We start from the raw sequence: 15936 nt of genomic DNA, 5'->3' as shown, positions 1-15936 counted from the left end.
GCTTGTTGTTTAAGCTCATGTGTGCACTGTTTATAAAGCTTATTATCGTTTCTCTAAATTGAACTATTTAAGTTTTGTCTAAATGCCCAAAAGCTAAATTATTTTTTGTTTACTGTCTGTGCACTAGCATTGTAAATGATGTCATCAGGAATGTACAGAACTCTTAGACAAAGCTGCAGGGCCGATAAAAGCAACTCACTTTGGGAAAAATGCATTTCTTCTTCTTCCTTTTTTTTTTTTTCTTTTCTTCTTCTTCTTTTTTTTTTTTTTTTTGAAGTAGGCATCACACAAAAAGATGACTCATTAAGCCCAAAAGGGTTGACTCCACCATGTGAGGGCTTCTTATGCAGCCCTCTACAAAGAGACCTGAGTGGCAGCATGAGGCCTCCTCTTCTGTGCATTTCCCTCCAGGCAGAATGTGCATTTGTGTGGCTACATACACAATTATAATCTCCCCTGAAAGGCAATTCCTTCCATATGACAGGCTGAACAGTGGCCTGAGTGCTAGCCTCATGTTGCCTGTGCAGTTAACATGCTGACATTCCAGACACATTTAATCTCTCCTTTCTGAGAAACTAAGATGGAACAGAAGAAGTGAAGCTGGAAAAAAGTCCGCGCAGAGAGAAAGGAGGCCAGCCCGAGCGCCCAAATTCACTTTCTCATGGGCTGAGCTTCTTTGTGTGCTGTCTACTTCCGTGTCAACTTGCAGGACTTTGGGGCATGAGAACCATGGAGCCGAGTGGTTCTGGCAGCCTCTCCACTTGACAAGCAAAGCCAAAGACATGTGGCCTTTGGTACATTTCACATTCAAAAGTGTGATTGTTTCAAACATGCCTATTTTTAAATATATAATTTTCCTATTTAGCACACGTTGAATATAAGTTGGCCACAGGAGGAGTACTGCCACACAATTAAGGGAAAAAAAAAAGGCAATGGCCCTGATGCAGCCCTATCCCTGCCAGATACCTCTGTTTACTGGGGGCAAGTGGGGGCTATCCCAGGTGAGAGAAGTCTGAGTTTAACAAACACCTGATATGAAGGCCTGGGCACAAACAGATTTCTGTCTGAGATTACAGAAACTGAAGCTTGTGTTTTATCACAATTACCTGTAATCTCAGGGCCAGATAATAGTATTAACAAGACCTTGAGCTACACAATAGGACAGCTGGAAAAAGGCTCTTACTCTCCAAAGAACAGTGCTTTTAAAAAGCTAATTCAATGAAGAAAAAGAAAGGGCTCTGAAAGTGCCTTCTCAAACAATATTTACTTTTACTGGGTTCCTACTAATCAAACAAAACTTAGTCAAAAGCTTTTATGAAAAATACATTTGATGATTTCAGCAGTAATTGCTTTGTTCAAAGAAAGGTGCTTAAGAGAAAACATAGCTAATGGGATCAGTAATTTGGTAAGTTCAGATGTGTTTGGGAAAATCCCTCCTCTCTTTGATAAATCATTAAAATGCTGCTCAGATAAATGTGTTTTGACTTGAAATTCCAATCATAGAATGAGCTATTTCCTACAGCCCCTAGGGAAGCAGTACAGGGGCAATCCCAACACAGAGAACCCAGAGATTAGTTTGTGAGGGTAATTCCAGTCTTAATCAAAGCATTTTATTCTGCCCAACTACAGGATGGGATCTCATGGAGATGCCCCAAGAGTGTATAAAATGTCCTTCCTTCTTAAAATACCATTTTTAAAAAACGGGTTAAATCTTATTATTATGTAACCAAACAGTAGAAACTATGGCATAAACCATGAAACTATCCTTAGGGATAATTAGAGTATAAAACCAGAAGGATCCGGGGTATAACCAGAAGGATCCGGGGTATAAAACCAGAAGGATCCAGGGCACATTTTAACCAGTCATCCTTTTTTGCTCATCCTTGGAAGGAGGGGAAAAAAGCCTAATGTCTCTCCATAGTAGAAATTTAATAACTATTTGTTGAACTGGATTTTTCTCTCTCTTTTTAAGAAAAAAATTATCCTGCTACTTAAAGCAGACCATCCATTTAACGATTGAGCACTTAATTTGAGCCAAGCACTGTGCTAGATTTTCGAGATACTGAGAGAATAAGCCTGCCTTTATCATTTACATTCTAGTAGAACCAGACAATAACCAAGTATACAAATAGATAAGATAACGGTGATAAGTGTAAGAAGGATATAAACAGGATGATGGACTTAATCATTTTTCTCTTCTCATCTTTTATTACTTTTTTAAATTTTTCTTTAGTTTATTTATTTATCTTGAGAGAGAGAGAGAGAGAGCGTGAGAGCATGCATGAGTGGGGACGGGCAGAAAGAGAGGGAGAGAGAGAATCCCAAGCAGGCTCTGAGCTGCCAATGCAGAACCTGACTCAGGGCTCTATCCCATGAACCATGAGATCATGACCTCAGCTGAAACCAAGAGTTGGTTGCTCAACCAACTGAGCCACCTAGGTACCCCTACTATTATTACTTTTTAAAACTTCACTAACTGTGCCTCCTAAAATTACTCCTTTAGCAAACATGATATTTGTGTAAACAAAAGTGATGTCTAACTTTTGGACAGCAGTTGGAGGAAAGATTTTAATATTACTTAAATATATAAATGATAAGGTCAAAAGTTTACAGAATTGTTTGAAGACCCCGGAAAAACAATGAAATCATCTGCAATTTAGCTACCTTGGAGAAACGGGAGTCGGGGGGAGGGTCAGGAACAACATGCCTTAGAACTCATTTGCTCTTTTTTTTCCCCAATAAAAACATATTTATCACATTTATCAAATGGCTTACAGAATCCTTGGAAAGGCAGAAGAAACAGAGTCTAGGCTGAACATCCAGGAACAACTCCCAGAGGCACATCCCAGACCTGGGCCACTTAGGGAGCCGCTGCCCTGCCATGACTGAGAAGCTGCCAACCGAACCGGGAAAGCAGCAAGACAGCAGCACACATGCAGCCCACCCCCTCTACAACAGCACTCATGCCACTGTCACCTTATGTTATTGTCATCTGTGAGTATGTCCCATCTCCTATGTATGGCATTAAGTTTCCCAGAGGGACGCTTTATATTCATGTTTTGCTATATATATAGACAGGGTATTCAGGAAAGAAGGAAAGAAGGAACAATTAGGAAGAAAGGAAAATGAGAAGAGGGGAAAGAAGAAGTGATTTTGTGAACATGTTCGTTACTATTTTAAAGTGATCAGTTCTGGGGCATCTGGGTGACTCAGTCGGTTAAGCGTCAGACTCTTGACTGTGGCTCAGGTCTGATATCAGGGTTGGTAGATCAAGTTCCGTGTCTCCGTGCTGAGTGTGGACCCTGCTTAAGATTCTCTCTCTCCCTCTGCCTTTCTCCCCTGCTTGCGTGTGCACCCTCTCTCTCTCTAAAAAAAAAAAAAAGAAAAGATTAAAAAAACTTTTTAAAAACCTTCCAGTTTTAAAGCAACTAGTTTTATCTAGTTTCTAAAGATTCAGGAAGTCAGTGTAACATCTATAATATTTTATTTCATTTCCTTTCTGCAACAATCCAAGCACTTTAAAGCCTTAAGCGCATTTCTGCTAGTTTATTACAAATAGCAATGTTTCCTAGCATATGGTTGGGTTTGGAAGATTCATTAGTGATATTCAAATAAAAATAAGTTTTCTTATCAGGATTCATCCAAAAGCAAAAAAATTAATTAATTAAAAGTGTCTGGCAGTAAGACAAGTATATCATGTGCTACGATATCAGCAAACACAAAAAACAGTAATAAGATTAGTAACACGTAAGAGTCTTCTACATAGAAAGAATTGTATGTCAGAACCTCTGCCAAGGCTTGAAGAAATTGTATTAACCTTGAGGCTGGAAGGGACTATATTAGTGACTGTTGGATGTTGTCTTAGTCCAGGTACTCTGAGAAGCAACACCAAGACAGGATCAGACATGCAAGAGATAATACTGGGGGGAAAACCCACAAGGCAAATGGGGAGGGAGCCACAGGAGGCTGGGATTGCTGACCGATGACAATGACCCTTTAGAGTGAGAGAGAGAGATGGAGAGGGAGAGAAAGAGAATTTAGACTCCAGTGCAATGGGAGTCTTCCAGGCAAAGTCACTATCAAAAGAATCAGTCACATATCTCATAGCAGTGGGTCTGTCCAACCCAGCCACTGGCTGGAAGCAGTTTGTGGGAAGTGTGATCTCAGTGTGAACAAGGTGTTGGATTCAGAGCTGGAGTTGAAAGTTAATTACCCTCCCTTCCCCACAGCAGGATATCTGAGAGTCACACTTTAATGGCTGCCACAGATGCATTATATGCTTTTATAAAAAGTATAGTTATAATAATTGTTAATATTTATTGAGCACCTTCGCAGGTGCTCTAAAAGAAAAGATATCTTACTCATCTTTGTATACTCTCTTTTCACAATGTAGACACAATGCAGCAGCCAAGCAGTGCTCTAAAAGTTCACATGTATGGATGCGGTAAGTACTATTATTATCTACAGCTTGCAGATAAGGAAACTAAGGCGCAGAGAGGTTAAGTAACTTCTTCAAAATCACACAGCTACCCAAAGTACACAAATTACCCTCAATAAAACTCTCCCGAATAGATTACTTTTAGAGGTGACATTCTTCATTGCTAGCCTCTGCGAGATGAGTCTTGTGGCAAGAGAGAACTGGAATTTTACTATTCCCAAACCCATCCTGATTCCTAGGATGCCCCCTCCTGGCAGAAATGTTAAATTAAGCACTTGAAATCACCTGAACTTACTCCAGGATCCATGCATAGGTCTATATGCAATAGTTGGAGCCACAATTTTTGAGTCACTCAAGATATTTACAGCACAGAGTTTAACAATATGGACTCGGATTACTGGGTTAGAATTCTGCCTCCTTGACTTACTAACTAGTTTTTCAATATTTTTATGCTGCAGTTTCCTCATCTGTCAAATGGAGATAACAATTAAAATTATCTTCATGTGCGTTAATAAATGTAAAGCACTTAAAATGTTACTGGTGCATAATAAATGCTTAATTCCTTTTTTTTTTTTTTTTTTTTAGTGCTTAATTAAGTCTTAATAGTTGCTGCTAGCTGCTCACATTTACGGTACCCTAAAATAAGATTATTCACATTTGATTTAACATATGTTTGCATTAAGTGTCTACATTGTGAAAGGCAAGTATACAATGATGAGTAAAATACAATTCCTGTTCTCAGGAAACTTATTTGCAACTAATGAACTTTTTTTTTTAATGTTTATTTATTTATTTTTTTTTTTTTAATTTTTTTTTTCAACGTTTATTTATTTTTGCGACAGAGAGAGACAGAGCATGAACGGGGGAGGGGCAGAGAGAGAGGGAGACACAGAATCGGAAACAGGCTCCAGGCTCTGAGCCATCAGCCCAGAGCCCGACGCGGGGCTCGAACTCACGGACCGCGAGATCGTGACCTGGCTGAAGTTGGACGCTTAACCGACTGCGCCACCCAGGCGCCCCAATGTTTATTTATTTTTGACAGAGAGAGAGAGAGAGAGAGAGAGCGAGCATGAGCGGGGGAGGGGCAGAGAGAGAGGGAGACACAGAATCTGAAGCAGGCTCCAGGCTCTGAGCTGTCAGCACAGAGCCCGACACGGGGCTCGAACTCACAGACTGTGAGATCATGACCTGAGCCGAAGTCGGACGCTCAACCGACTGAGCCACCCAGGCGCCCCACTAATTAACTATTTAAGAGCTCCATTCTTGGGGCGCCTGGGTGGCGCAGTCGGTTAAGCGTCCGGCTTCAGCCAGGTCACGATCTCGCAGTCCGGGAGTTCGAGCCCTGCGTCAGGCTCTGGGCTGTTGGCTCAGAGCCTGGAGCCTGTTTCCGATTCTGTGTCTCCCTCTCTCTCTGCCCCTCCCCCCTTCATGCTCTGTCTCTCTCTGTCCCAAAAATAAATAAACGTTGAAAAAAAAAAGAGCTCCATTCTTACCAGAGAAGCAAGGATCACTGCCCTTTGCAGGCAAGTAAATGTTTTGGTTTGTTTATTTGTATCTTGCTGGTGGAGAAGGGAAAAAAAAGACTAAGGAATCGACAAACGTGGGTTTGAGCCCTGGCTTTGCTATGCATCATCACCTATATGACTTTGTACAAATGAATGAGCCTTTCTACGCTTCAGTTTCCTCATTTGTAAAATGAGATGATATTAATAACTACCAAATAGGGGCACCCGGGTGGCTCAGTTGGTTAAAGGTCCGACTATGGGTCAGATCATGATGTCTTGGTTTGTGAGTTCGAGCTCCACATCAGGCTCTCTGCTGTCAACACAGAGCCTGCTTCAGAGCCTCTGTCCCTCTCTCTCTCTGCCCGCCCCCCTGCTGCGCTCTCTCTCAAAAATAAACAAACATTTTTTTTAAATGTAAAAAAAAAAAAAAACCACAACAACTACCAAATGGGACGAACAATACCCACTTTGTGTCGTGGTTGTGAAGAATAAGTGAGATAAGGCACGGTGCTAAGTACGTACAAAGTGCTTAAAAACCGTAACTTAAACTATCCAACTTACTGTGATTCCTCTAAAAGTAGAGCCTCCAAAGGAAAGAGATCATCTCTGATTTCCTAGAATTATCTAGTATGCCAACCTAATACCAAACTTAGTGAGAGTAAGCAGTTTCCATGGAAACTGAAGAGGCAACTTGGAGCATGAGTGAAAGCAGGCACCTCACCAAATTAGGTGAAGTAAAAAAGAAACTTCACACCCTCATGCTTATACTCAGGTCAGCACGTAGGTGGTGTGTTTTGCAAACCTGGGACCAGAACAGGCTGCCCTTCGGCTCTAGAGAGTTCTCCACACCCAACCAGATACACAGACACACCTCAGCCTCTGGCAGAAGCTTCCAATAAGTAGATTTCATAAGGCTGGAAATCTTTCAAGGGTTCTATCCTTATTTCATCTCCTTACCAGACTCTCTTCTATTCAGCCCTCGGCATTAACACAACTTCTGTCATTACATTCTGATGACTGCAGGCATGAACATCATTGAGTTGCTTCTGTAATGATGATCTTAAGATCCTAAGCCATTCCAGGCCATGATTACAGGTTCCTAATCCACAAAGTCAGCAGGGAATGGATCAGTTTACCCAACTGATGAAAGATTGTTTTCTTCACTAATAGTCAAAAAGGCAAATATAAGGCTTGGTTAGCAGACAGAAAGGGAAATCTGCAGATATTCACTGAATAGACATCACTGTAATTTCTATCGTAATACTAAAAAGAGATCTCCCGACACACGTACCAAGGGGTGCTCAGCTTTGGCTTTTCTGTTTCACTGAATGCCTAGAGTTTTCCTGTCCTTGCAATTTTCTTTTCTCCATATGTATTTTCTCTAGGCCTATACACATAAGTGACTTTATAACTTATAAGAAAAAAAAAAAAAGAAAGAAACCAAAAAGATAAAACTCTCTACAGGTATTTAAATTTTTTAAACCAGGAAATATTTTATTAATCTATGAAGAATGTTTTCAGGGCGCCTCGGTAGTTCAGTCAGTGACGTGTCTGACTCTTGATTTCAGCTTAGGTCATCACCAACCATAAGATCTCATGAGATGGAGCCCTACTTCAGGCTCCGTTCGCTGGGAGCACACAGCCTACTTGGGATTTTCTCTCTCCCTCTCTCTCTCTTCCCCTCCCCCGCTCACACGCTTGCATGATCGTGCTCCTTCTCTCCGTCTCAAAATAAACATTCAAAAAAGAGAGTGGGTTTCAATGGTCATTAAACTGAGGGTGAATACTTCAAAACAGCCTATACGTAAAACAGAGCAAACTATGATGGATAGAGGTTGTTCTCAACTAAAAACAAACGCATTTCAGCACAGTTTTAGGGTTTGATGAATCATGAGGAGGCCAGTGAGGAGTATGACTCTGTTTAGGGCAGTATGAATGTCCAGATGCTGAATGGGACAGGGAGTTAAGACACTTGAATATGCAACAAAGCCTGAAGAAGCACTTGCTCAGGGTTCAAACATTAGGTGGACAGGTGGAGAGTGAAACTTTTTTTAATCAACTTGGGACTTTGATTCTGTTTGTAGATTCATTATCAGCACTGCCACTTGCCACTGAATTAGTCTTCCTGAAAAAGTCACTATGGAGGGATCACCAACTTCTATTCACTAAAGCACTATATTTAAAATATGCTAAGCCTTTGAGGTATATCATTTAAACAGCAAACATCTAAAGGACTGAACAATGGACCAGGCTTTTCAAATATTTTATAGATTCATTGAATACTGGATAAATAAGATAAAATACATAAAATCCTTTGCAAAAGTCTAGGCATTGCTAGACACTGATATTATTATTCATTGGATACAAAATTATCTGTGATAAAACTATGCCCTTTTGACTAATTAATGGATGTGGTCAAGTAACCTTTTTCTCTCTCTCCATATATACATACATATACATATGTATATACACATATCTATACACTTCTCTCTATATATACCATATACCTTTCAAGAACCAAAGTTAAACTTGACAGAAAGATGCTCAATTGCATAAAATAAATGCACACTAAATCCACCCTGGGACTATTTGCCACTTAACAGGTTGAAAACGTTCAAAAATTTTATACATTTTGTTGGAAAGACCATGGGAAAACAGTCATTCTTATATTGCTGACAGCCTCTATGAAGGGCAATTTGGTACTATCTATCAATATGTAAAATGCATATACCCCCCCCCAAAATAAATAAAAAATAAGATAAAATGTATATGCCTCTGATCCACCAATTCTACTTTGTGGAATTTATCTTTGTGGATATACTAGTAAAGGAACAAAATTGCAGGTTATTCAGTGGAGTATTTTTAGTGATAGCAAAAGGCTAAAAATAACTTGTCTACCAACAGAGAATTGGTTAAATTATTTAAATTACTATGTAGCTAAAAACATTTAATTTAAAAAAATTTTTAACGTTTATTCATTTTTGAAAGACAGAGACAGAGCGTGAGTGGGGGAGGGACAGACAGAATCCAAAGCAGACCCTAGGCTCTGAGCTGTCAGCACAGAGCCTGACGTGGGGCTCGAACTCACAGACCGAGATCATGACCTGAGTGAAGTCGGACGCTTAACTGACTGGGCCACTCAGGCACCCTCAAAAAAATTTTTTTTAAGAAGAAAGCTTTGGGGGCGCCTGGGTGGCTCAGTCAGTTAAGTGCCGGACTTCAGCTCAGGTCATGATCTCACAGTTCATGAGTTCAAGCCCCACATCAGGCTCTGTGCTGACAGCTTAGAACTTGGAGCCTGCTTTGGATTCTGTGTCTCCCTCTCTCTCTGCCCCTCCCCTTCTTGTGCTCGGTATCTCTGTCTCTCAAAAATAAATAAACACTAAAAAAAAATTTAAAAAAAGAAGGAAGCTAAGACCGACATCTTACTCTAAGATCTATTAAATGAAAAAAAAAGTAGGCACTATATTCTCCCTTAGGTACATAATAAACTAATCTAGAAGGATACGTAGGAAGCCTGTAATAGTGGTTACTGCTATGGTGCTAAAGGTGGAGGAAAATTGGCATTAGGGGAAGGGAGGGGAGAGGAGACTTCACCATAAACTTCTTTATATTTTTCACCCAATTTCCGTATTACCAATTTAGAATTTTAAACCAGAACGTTTTTAATTTAAAAATTTTTATAATACATCTATATGACTATTATTCAGTGATAAAAAAGAAATGAGCTATCGAGCCAGGAAAAGACATCGAGGGCCTGAAATGCATACTGCCAAGTGAAAGAAGCCAATCTTGGGGCGCCTGGTGGCGCAGTCGGTTAAGCGTTCGACTTCAGCCAGGTCACGAGGTCACGATCTCGCGGTCCGTGAGTTCGAGCCCCGCGTCAGGCTGATGGCTCAGAGCCTGGAACCTGTTTCCGATTCTGTGTCTCCCTCTCTCTCTGCCCCTCCCCCGTTCATGCTCTGTCTCTCTCTGTCCCAAAAATAAATAAACGTTGAAAAAAAAGAAAGAAGCCAATCTGAAAAGGTTGCATACTATAGGACTCCAACTATATGACATTCTGTAAAGCTTCAGAGATAGTAAAATAACATCAGCGGAGGCCATGGGTTGGGGGGGGGGGCAGGAGAAAGGATGAATAGGTAGAGCACAGAGGATGCTGAGGGCAGTGAAACTACTCTGCACCATACCGTAACAGCAGATACGTGACATACATTAGTCAAAACCCGCAAAACTATACAACACAAAGAATGAACCCTAATGTAGAGCATGGACTTTGGTTAGGTTCATCAATTATAACAAATGTACTCCACTAATGTCAGATATTAATAGGGGAAACCGAGTCAGGGGGAGAGAGTATATGGGAACCGCTCTGTGTATCTACTTAATTTTATGTAAACTTAGAACTGCTCTAAAAAATAAAGCCTATCATTTTTAAGCATAAGCGTATATATACACATACATATACGCACACATATATACATCCTCTTTTCATCCAGCAAAGGCCTCACACATCGAAGGTGCTCCATAAAGTACTACAGCTACTGCTTTAGTGGTCAAGAGCTCAAGCTCTGGAGTGGGTAAATGAGGCTCTGATTCTAGCTCTACCATTTTCTAACTGTGTGGCCCTACTTATCCAAGCTACCTCTTCAGCCTCAGTTTCTCCGTCTGCAAAATGGAAGAAAAACACCGTATTTCCTCCTAGGGCTGTTGTGAAGATTAAGTAAAAATGCATGTGAAATGCTTGATTAGCACAGTGCCTAACGTAAAAGAAATGCTCAAAAATGCCAGTGGCGGCTGTAACAGTAAAATGATTGTTCACAGAATGACTGATTTGGCACTTCAGGTTCCAAGGTTACTGCACCACCGGCATTATCTATAATATCCCCAAAGGGCCCCCAAATTCTCAACTCCAACCTATCCGCCTTCGAACACCATCCACACTGCCTGAGCCCCGGACACTTCAGACATGCTTTGACCCCCAGATGCTGTTTTCCCCGCAAGTCCAGGCCCTGGAACGCGCCCCCTCCCGGCCCCTCCCTACTCCACCCGGCCCGGGCCCCACTCAGGCCCCGCCCCGCCTCCTCCCCCGACCCTGGCCTAATTGTCTGCACTTCTTTCCTTCTGCGAAGCTGAAGGAAGCTCCTACCCAGATACTCGTAGTCCGGTAGGGCTAGGCGCTCTGGACTCAGCATCCTTTGACCACGGTAGCTTCCAAAGCTCTAGCTCTCCGGCTTCCGGAACCCAGGTCGCCGGCTCTCTCCGTTGCCATGGCAACCACGCGGCGGGAGGAGGCGGGAGGTGGAAAGGGTGTCTCGCCAACAGTCTCCGTATCGCAACCCCAAGCTGGCCACACCGGTTCCGGGAGCAGTCGCTTCACGGCGGTCGAGTTTTCTTAGGACTCCCATTCTTGAGGAGCTGGTTTTAGAGGAATTTGAGGTGGAGATTCCCTTGAATCTGTCACATTTCCCGGTGTCGAAAAATTATTGCCAGCCCTCCGCGTCCGCGATTTCTGAATTTCATAACTGCTATTTCTGCTTTATACAGCTGTTATCCTAACTTGCAGTAATAGCTCCCACCCCTAAATTCCCATAAACACTTAATGCCCCATGACCTATGTTTATCTCTTTAGTATTTGCTGCCTTAAATTGCTACCAAGTGCTTTCACAGGCGTATATTTTGGCTGCTCCTTGAGGTCAGGAATGTGTCTTTTCAGCCTATGTCCAGGCTGGACACGCAGAAGGTGCTTATTAAATCCTCTAGTTCATTAATATTTCCTCTCAAAATCCTATTTATCTTTAGTCCCAATTTCCACTCCTATCCCTTACTATTTGATACCCTTCCCGAGTGTCTTTCTTTTTTCCTACCAAGACATTTCACTTCTTGAGGGGATGGGGTGCACAAACAAGGACACTACCAGATTTTTCCCCCCTTTATATGCCTAATTGATGACTTCTCTTTTAAGAAAGGAAAGCATTCATTGGTGTTGAACGTCCCAGATATCCAGATACTTCTTTTTGCTCCTCTCCACTCCAGCAACAGGTTAGTGGTCTGTGGTTCCTGTCACGGTTGAAACCTGGTAGGAAAAGCCACTGTATCCTCACTTTTTAAGTTAGTTCCCACAATGTGAGATTTTTGTGGAAAAAAAAAAAAAGAATGAGAAAGAAGTGAATGAAAGAAGGAAGAAAAAGATATGGAAGGCAGGTAGGAAAGAAGAAAGAAAAATCATGCTATGGGAGGAATATCCATGAAGCCAGTGGACCACCTACACTGGGAGGAAAGGGAAAGAGGACCTTCTTCTCTTTGTGTCCGCGGTCTATTCTTAGCCTTCTCCAGCAGGAGCTTCAAACCTCCTAATTCTCCCTTTCCCTTAAAATTGTATATGTGTCTTATTTCTAGGCTCCTGTGAGTCACTCTGAGTTTGGATGTGGTAAGGATCAGAGCCAAACTAGGACCTGCATTTATGATCTCGAGGTAATGAATTTACTAATTTGGTATTTAATGTCAGGTCCTGCAAATTTGATAAAAATATTTGCTTTCTTCCTCGATGCTTGCCTCTTGCCCCTCCCCCCCCCCCCGTGCAGCTTGAGGGTATAGAAGTTTCATAACTTTCACACCTGTGACTTATTACTATGCTATTAATAAAGTAATAGGATAGTAATTATTAAGGTTTACAATTTTATTTCCAAGCAACCCGAAGCTATTTGCAGATCATTCATTTGTCCTCATAAAAACTTCCTAAGGTACTTCTCCCTTTTTTTTAGCAGAGAAACTGAGGAACATGGCAGGAAAATGACTTATCTAGTATCATCCAGCCAATTGGTGAGAGAGCTAGAACTGGATCACAGCTATCCCAACCTCCAGGCTAGTGGTCTGACCACTAAACCACACAGCCTCTTTTTTTAGGGTTTGTTGGCTTGGTTTTTTATTTATTTATTTTTCCTTTTGCTCTGCCCTGCCAGTAACTGGAAGCTCCCAGATAGATAAAAGAAGAGAATTTCAAGTCCAGGCTGAACATTTGACGTCCTTTTATTTGTGGAGCGTTATCCTGGGACTTGGAGGGTGCTGCTGTTGGGATCTGTGTGGTGGAGCTGGGAACCAGCCCCAAGAATATAGCTTTGTTTGGGCATTAACCCATTTGCGGTTATAATAATGATAAGTTTCAGCACCAGTGGCGCCCGACTGTTAATGACTCAAAGAAAGCTAAATAAGAACAAGATGTCATCTCTGGAGCAATTAGTAGCTTTTTCCTACAGCTCCATCCCTTCCATAAAAATCCTAAGGACCCTTATATTTAAAGTCAGTCTTCTACTCTTAATGTCTTGAACAGTCTATTGAGGAAGAAAAGGGTAGGAGGTTGCTAGACTAAGGCTTCAAGAAAATTTGAGGTTGCACAGAAATAACAGGTAGCCTTACTGGTGTTGGAATTACTGACTGTTTTATTTTTCTTCTTTATACTTTTATATATTCTCAAAATTTTCTATAATAGGTATGTATTATAACTTGAAAACAAACAATAAATGACTTGAAAATCTTCAAAATATTTTTAAAGCAGAAGTGATGACCTTCCAGATAGTATTTGTTTTTCCCAAGAAGGAACAGCTACTTTTAGACTTCTCTTCTACCATAGAGTACATGATAACAGATTTTGGCCACACTTCAGTAGCAGAGGACATTTTTTAGTGAAATAAACACAACATGGGTCTTAAGAAGAGTGGAAATACGCAAGACTTGTTAAAAGCAGATGTAATTCTGTGACCTTGTTGAATGTTAAGGAAAGAAAAAAAATGTCAACTTCAATTTGGATGGGTTTTCAGATTCTTAAATTATCATAACATACTTCTGAAAAGGTTACCTAAACAAATAATCATCCCGGTAAACAACCAACTCAGAAGACAACTCCACAATCCTGAGTGTAAGCAAGCGATATGAAATTGATCAAAGCATAGGGAAGGTACCAGATGTTAAAGTCATTCCTACAGCATAAGGAACAGACACATCAAGGTCAAAGCAATGAGAAAAACACCTACAAGAGATGATATGTGGAGACATTAGTTTACCAGATTATAATTCCTAATTGTAAGGAGAAAATTAATAGACATCTCTGGCTCTGCAGAGGACCTATGACGAGACTGACACGGAAGAAATTTCTCCCTTAAATTGAGAACTACAGGAAAGCAAACATGAATGTACTAAATAGTTTTAAACTTCAAGGAAACAATAAGGAAAGAAAAAATGCAGGCTGAATTATTGCTACAAAATAGGTTCAAGAAACTAGGACAAGCTTTTATCGACTCATCAAGCAGAAAAGATGCTAAAGGCAAAGTAGCTACTAAGAAATGCAGGTCATGAAATTCATGCTGAGCTCTTCTTAAAAGACTTATCTTCCGTAAAAGCAAAGCAGAAACTAAGTGTGATGCCACTGTATGGGATTAACATGTTCAAATTAAAAAATGCTATTTACAGACAAGTCATTTTGAACTGCTACAGGTCAACAACCCAGAGATTTGGGAGAATTTGCAAAGAAAAGAAAAAGAAACATTCACAAACTCTTAGTTAAAAATAACTAATGCATTACAAGCAAGCGGTTATGAGGACATGGCTTAAATTGAACCGGAGCTCAAAGGTGATTACAGACTTGAACCTTCTTGTTATATTATATTTTCAAATGCTGTAAAAAGAGTTGGGAATTATACTTTCATACAGGTTGAAAGGGAAAGAGATTTTCTGATCTTTCTTGGTAGCTCACAAAACTTAACTGTGCCTTCCTCTGTCCTCGAGTATGCACTTGATAAGCATTTATGTCATTAAAAAAATTCTTTGACCTGTCCTACTAGATTGTGAGTTCCTTGAAGGCAAGAGACAATGTTCACTCATTTTTAAGTTTCTAGGACATGCATAGTGCCTGACAGAATAAATACCTGTTAAGTAGACTTCCCCCCCCCCACCCAGATTAAAAGCCTAGAAAATTAAATCTATCCAATCCATAGGATTTATGGTTTCCTCATAGGAATCAATTCATGAAATAAATTCATTAAACAAAAAGGCCAGCAAAATGCAAGGCGTTGTTGAAAAGGGCATTAAAAATCAAATAGAGGGGCACCTGGCTGGCTCAGTTAGAAGAGTGCAGTGATCTCAGGGTTGTGAGTTTGAACCCCAGGTTGGGTGTAGAGATTACTTAAATAAATAAACTTTTAAAAAATCAAACAGGGGCACCTGGGTAGCTCATTAATCAACCAACTCTTGATTTTGGCTAAGGTCATGATCTCAGTTTGTGAGTTTGAACCAGTCTTCGGGCTCCGTGCTAACAGTGCCTGTTTGGGATTCTCTCTTCCTCTCCTCTCTTTCTCTGCCCTTCCCTCGATAGCTCTCTTTCTCTCAAAATAAATAAGTAAACTTAAAAAAAAAATCAAACTGGGGCGCCTGGGTGGCTCAGTCAGTTAAGCATCCGACACTGGCTCCAGTCATGAGTTCGAGCCCCACATCAGGCTCTGTGCTGACAGCCCAGAGCCTGGAGCCTGCTTTGGATTCTGTGTCTCCCTCTCTCTCTGCCCATCCCCTTCTCATGCTCTGTCTCTCAAAAAATAAATAAACATTAAAAATTTTTTAAAAAGCAAACAGAGCATTGGCATATCCTTCAGATACCTAAATATTGTGTGTGAGAGATCACTGCATGTTAAGAAATGCCCAGAAAACAAAACAAAACAAAAAAACAGCAAACAAAAGGCATATTGAACAATGCCGCATGTGGACAAGCTAAGAGAATTCATTCAGGATGAGAGGGAATATACTAGGAATAACTAAATAAACTTAGGATATGAATTGTAAGTTCCCAAACTTTAGAATCTTAGGACAAAAAGCTACAGTCTCTGCATTTATTTTTCCTCCAATTCATCCCTAGATTGTTACAAGAGTTTATTGTTCTAAAACTCAAATCTGACCAAGTTACTTCGATACTTTAAAAGCGTTGCTGGGTGCCCGGGTGGTTCACTCAGT

The 15936-nt window shown here is 40.8% G+C and overlaps 1 protein-coding gene across 2 annotated transcripts in view; it reads right to left on the bottom strand.

Annotated features, from left to right (window-relative positions):
- The window catches only part of CSTPP1 (centriolar satellite-associated tubulin polyglutamylase complex regulator 1), a 197779-nt gene extending 186608 nt beyond the window's left edge, over nt 1–11171 (bottom strand). For both annotated transcript variants that reach the window (XM_047070633.1, XM_047070636.1), the window contains exon 1: nt 11090–11171. In XM_047070633.1, the coding sequence (XP_046926589.1) occupies nt 11090–11135 (46 nt within the window). In that variant the 5' untranslated portion in view covers nt 11136–11171. The remainder of the gene's footprint in view (nt 1–11089) is intronic.
- Between the last annotated feature and the right edge of the window lie 4765 nt (nt 11172–15936).

Source organism: Lynx rufus, unplaced genomic scaffold, assembly GCF_022079265.1.
Source record: "Lynx rufus isolate CCGP_SWC_20201006 ecotype Redwood Valley unplaced genomic scaffold, mLynRuf1.p SCAF_9, whole genome shotgun sequence".
Classification (NCBI taxonomy): Eukaryota; Metazoa; Chordata; class Mammalia; order Carnivora; family Felidae; genus Lynx; species Lynx rufus.
Note: the sequence above shows the minus strand (reverse complement) of the source record. Positions and strands in the feature narration are given on the sequence as shown.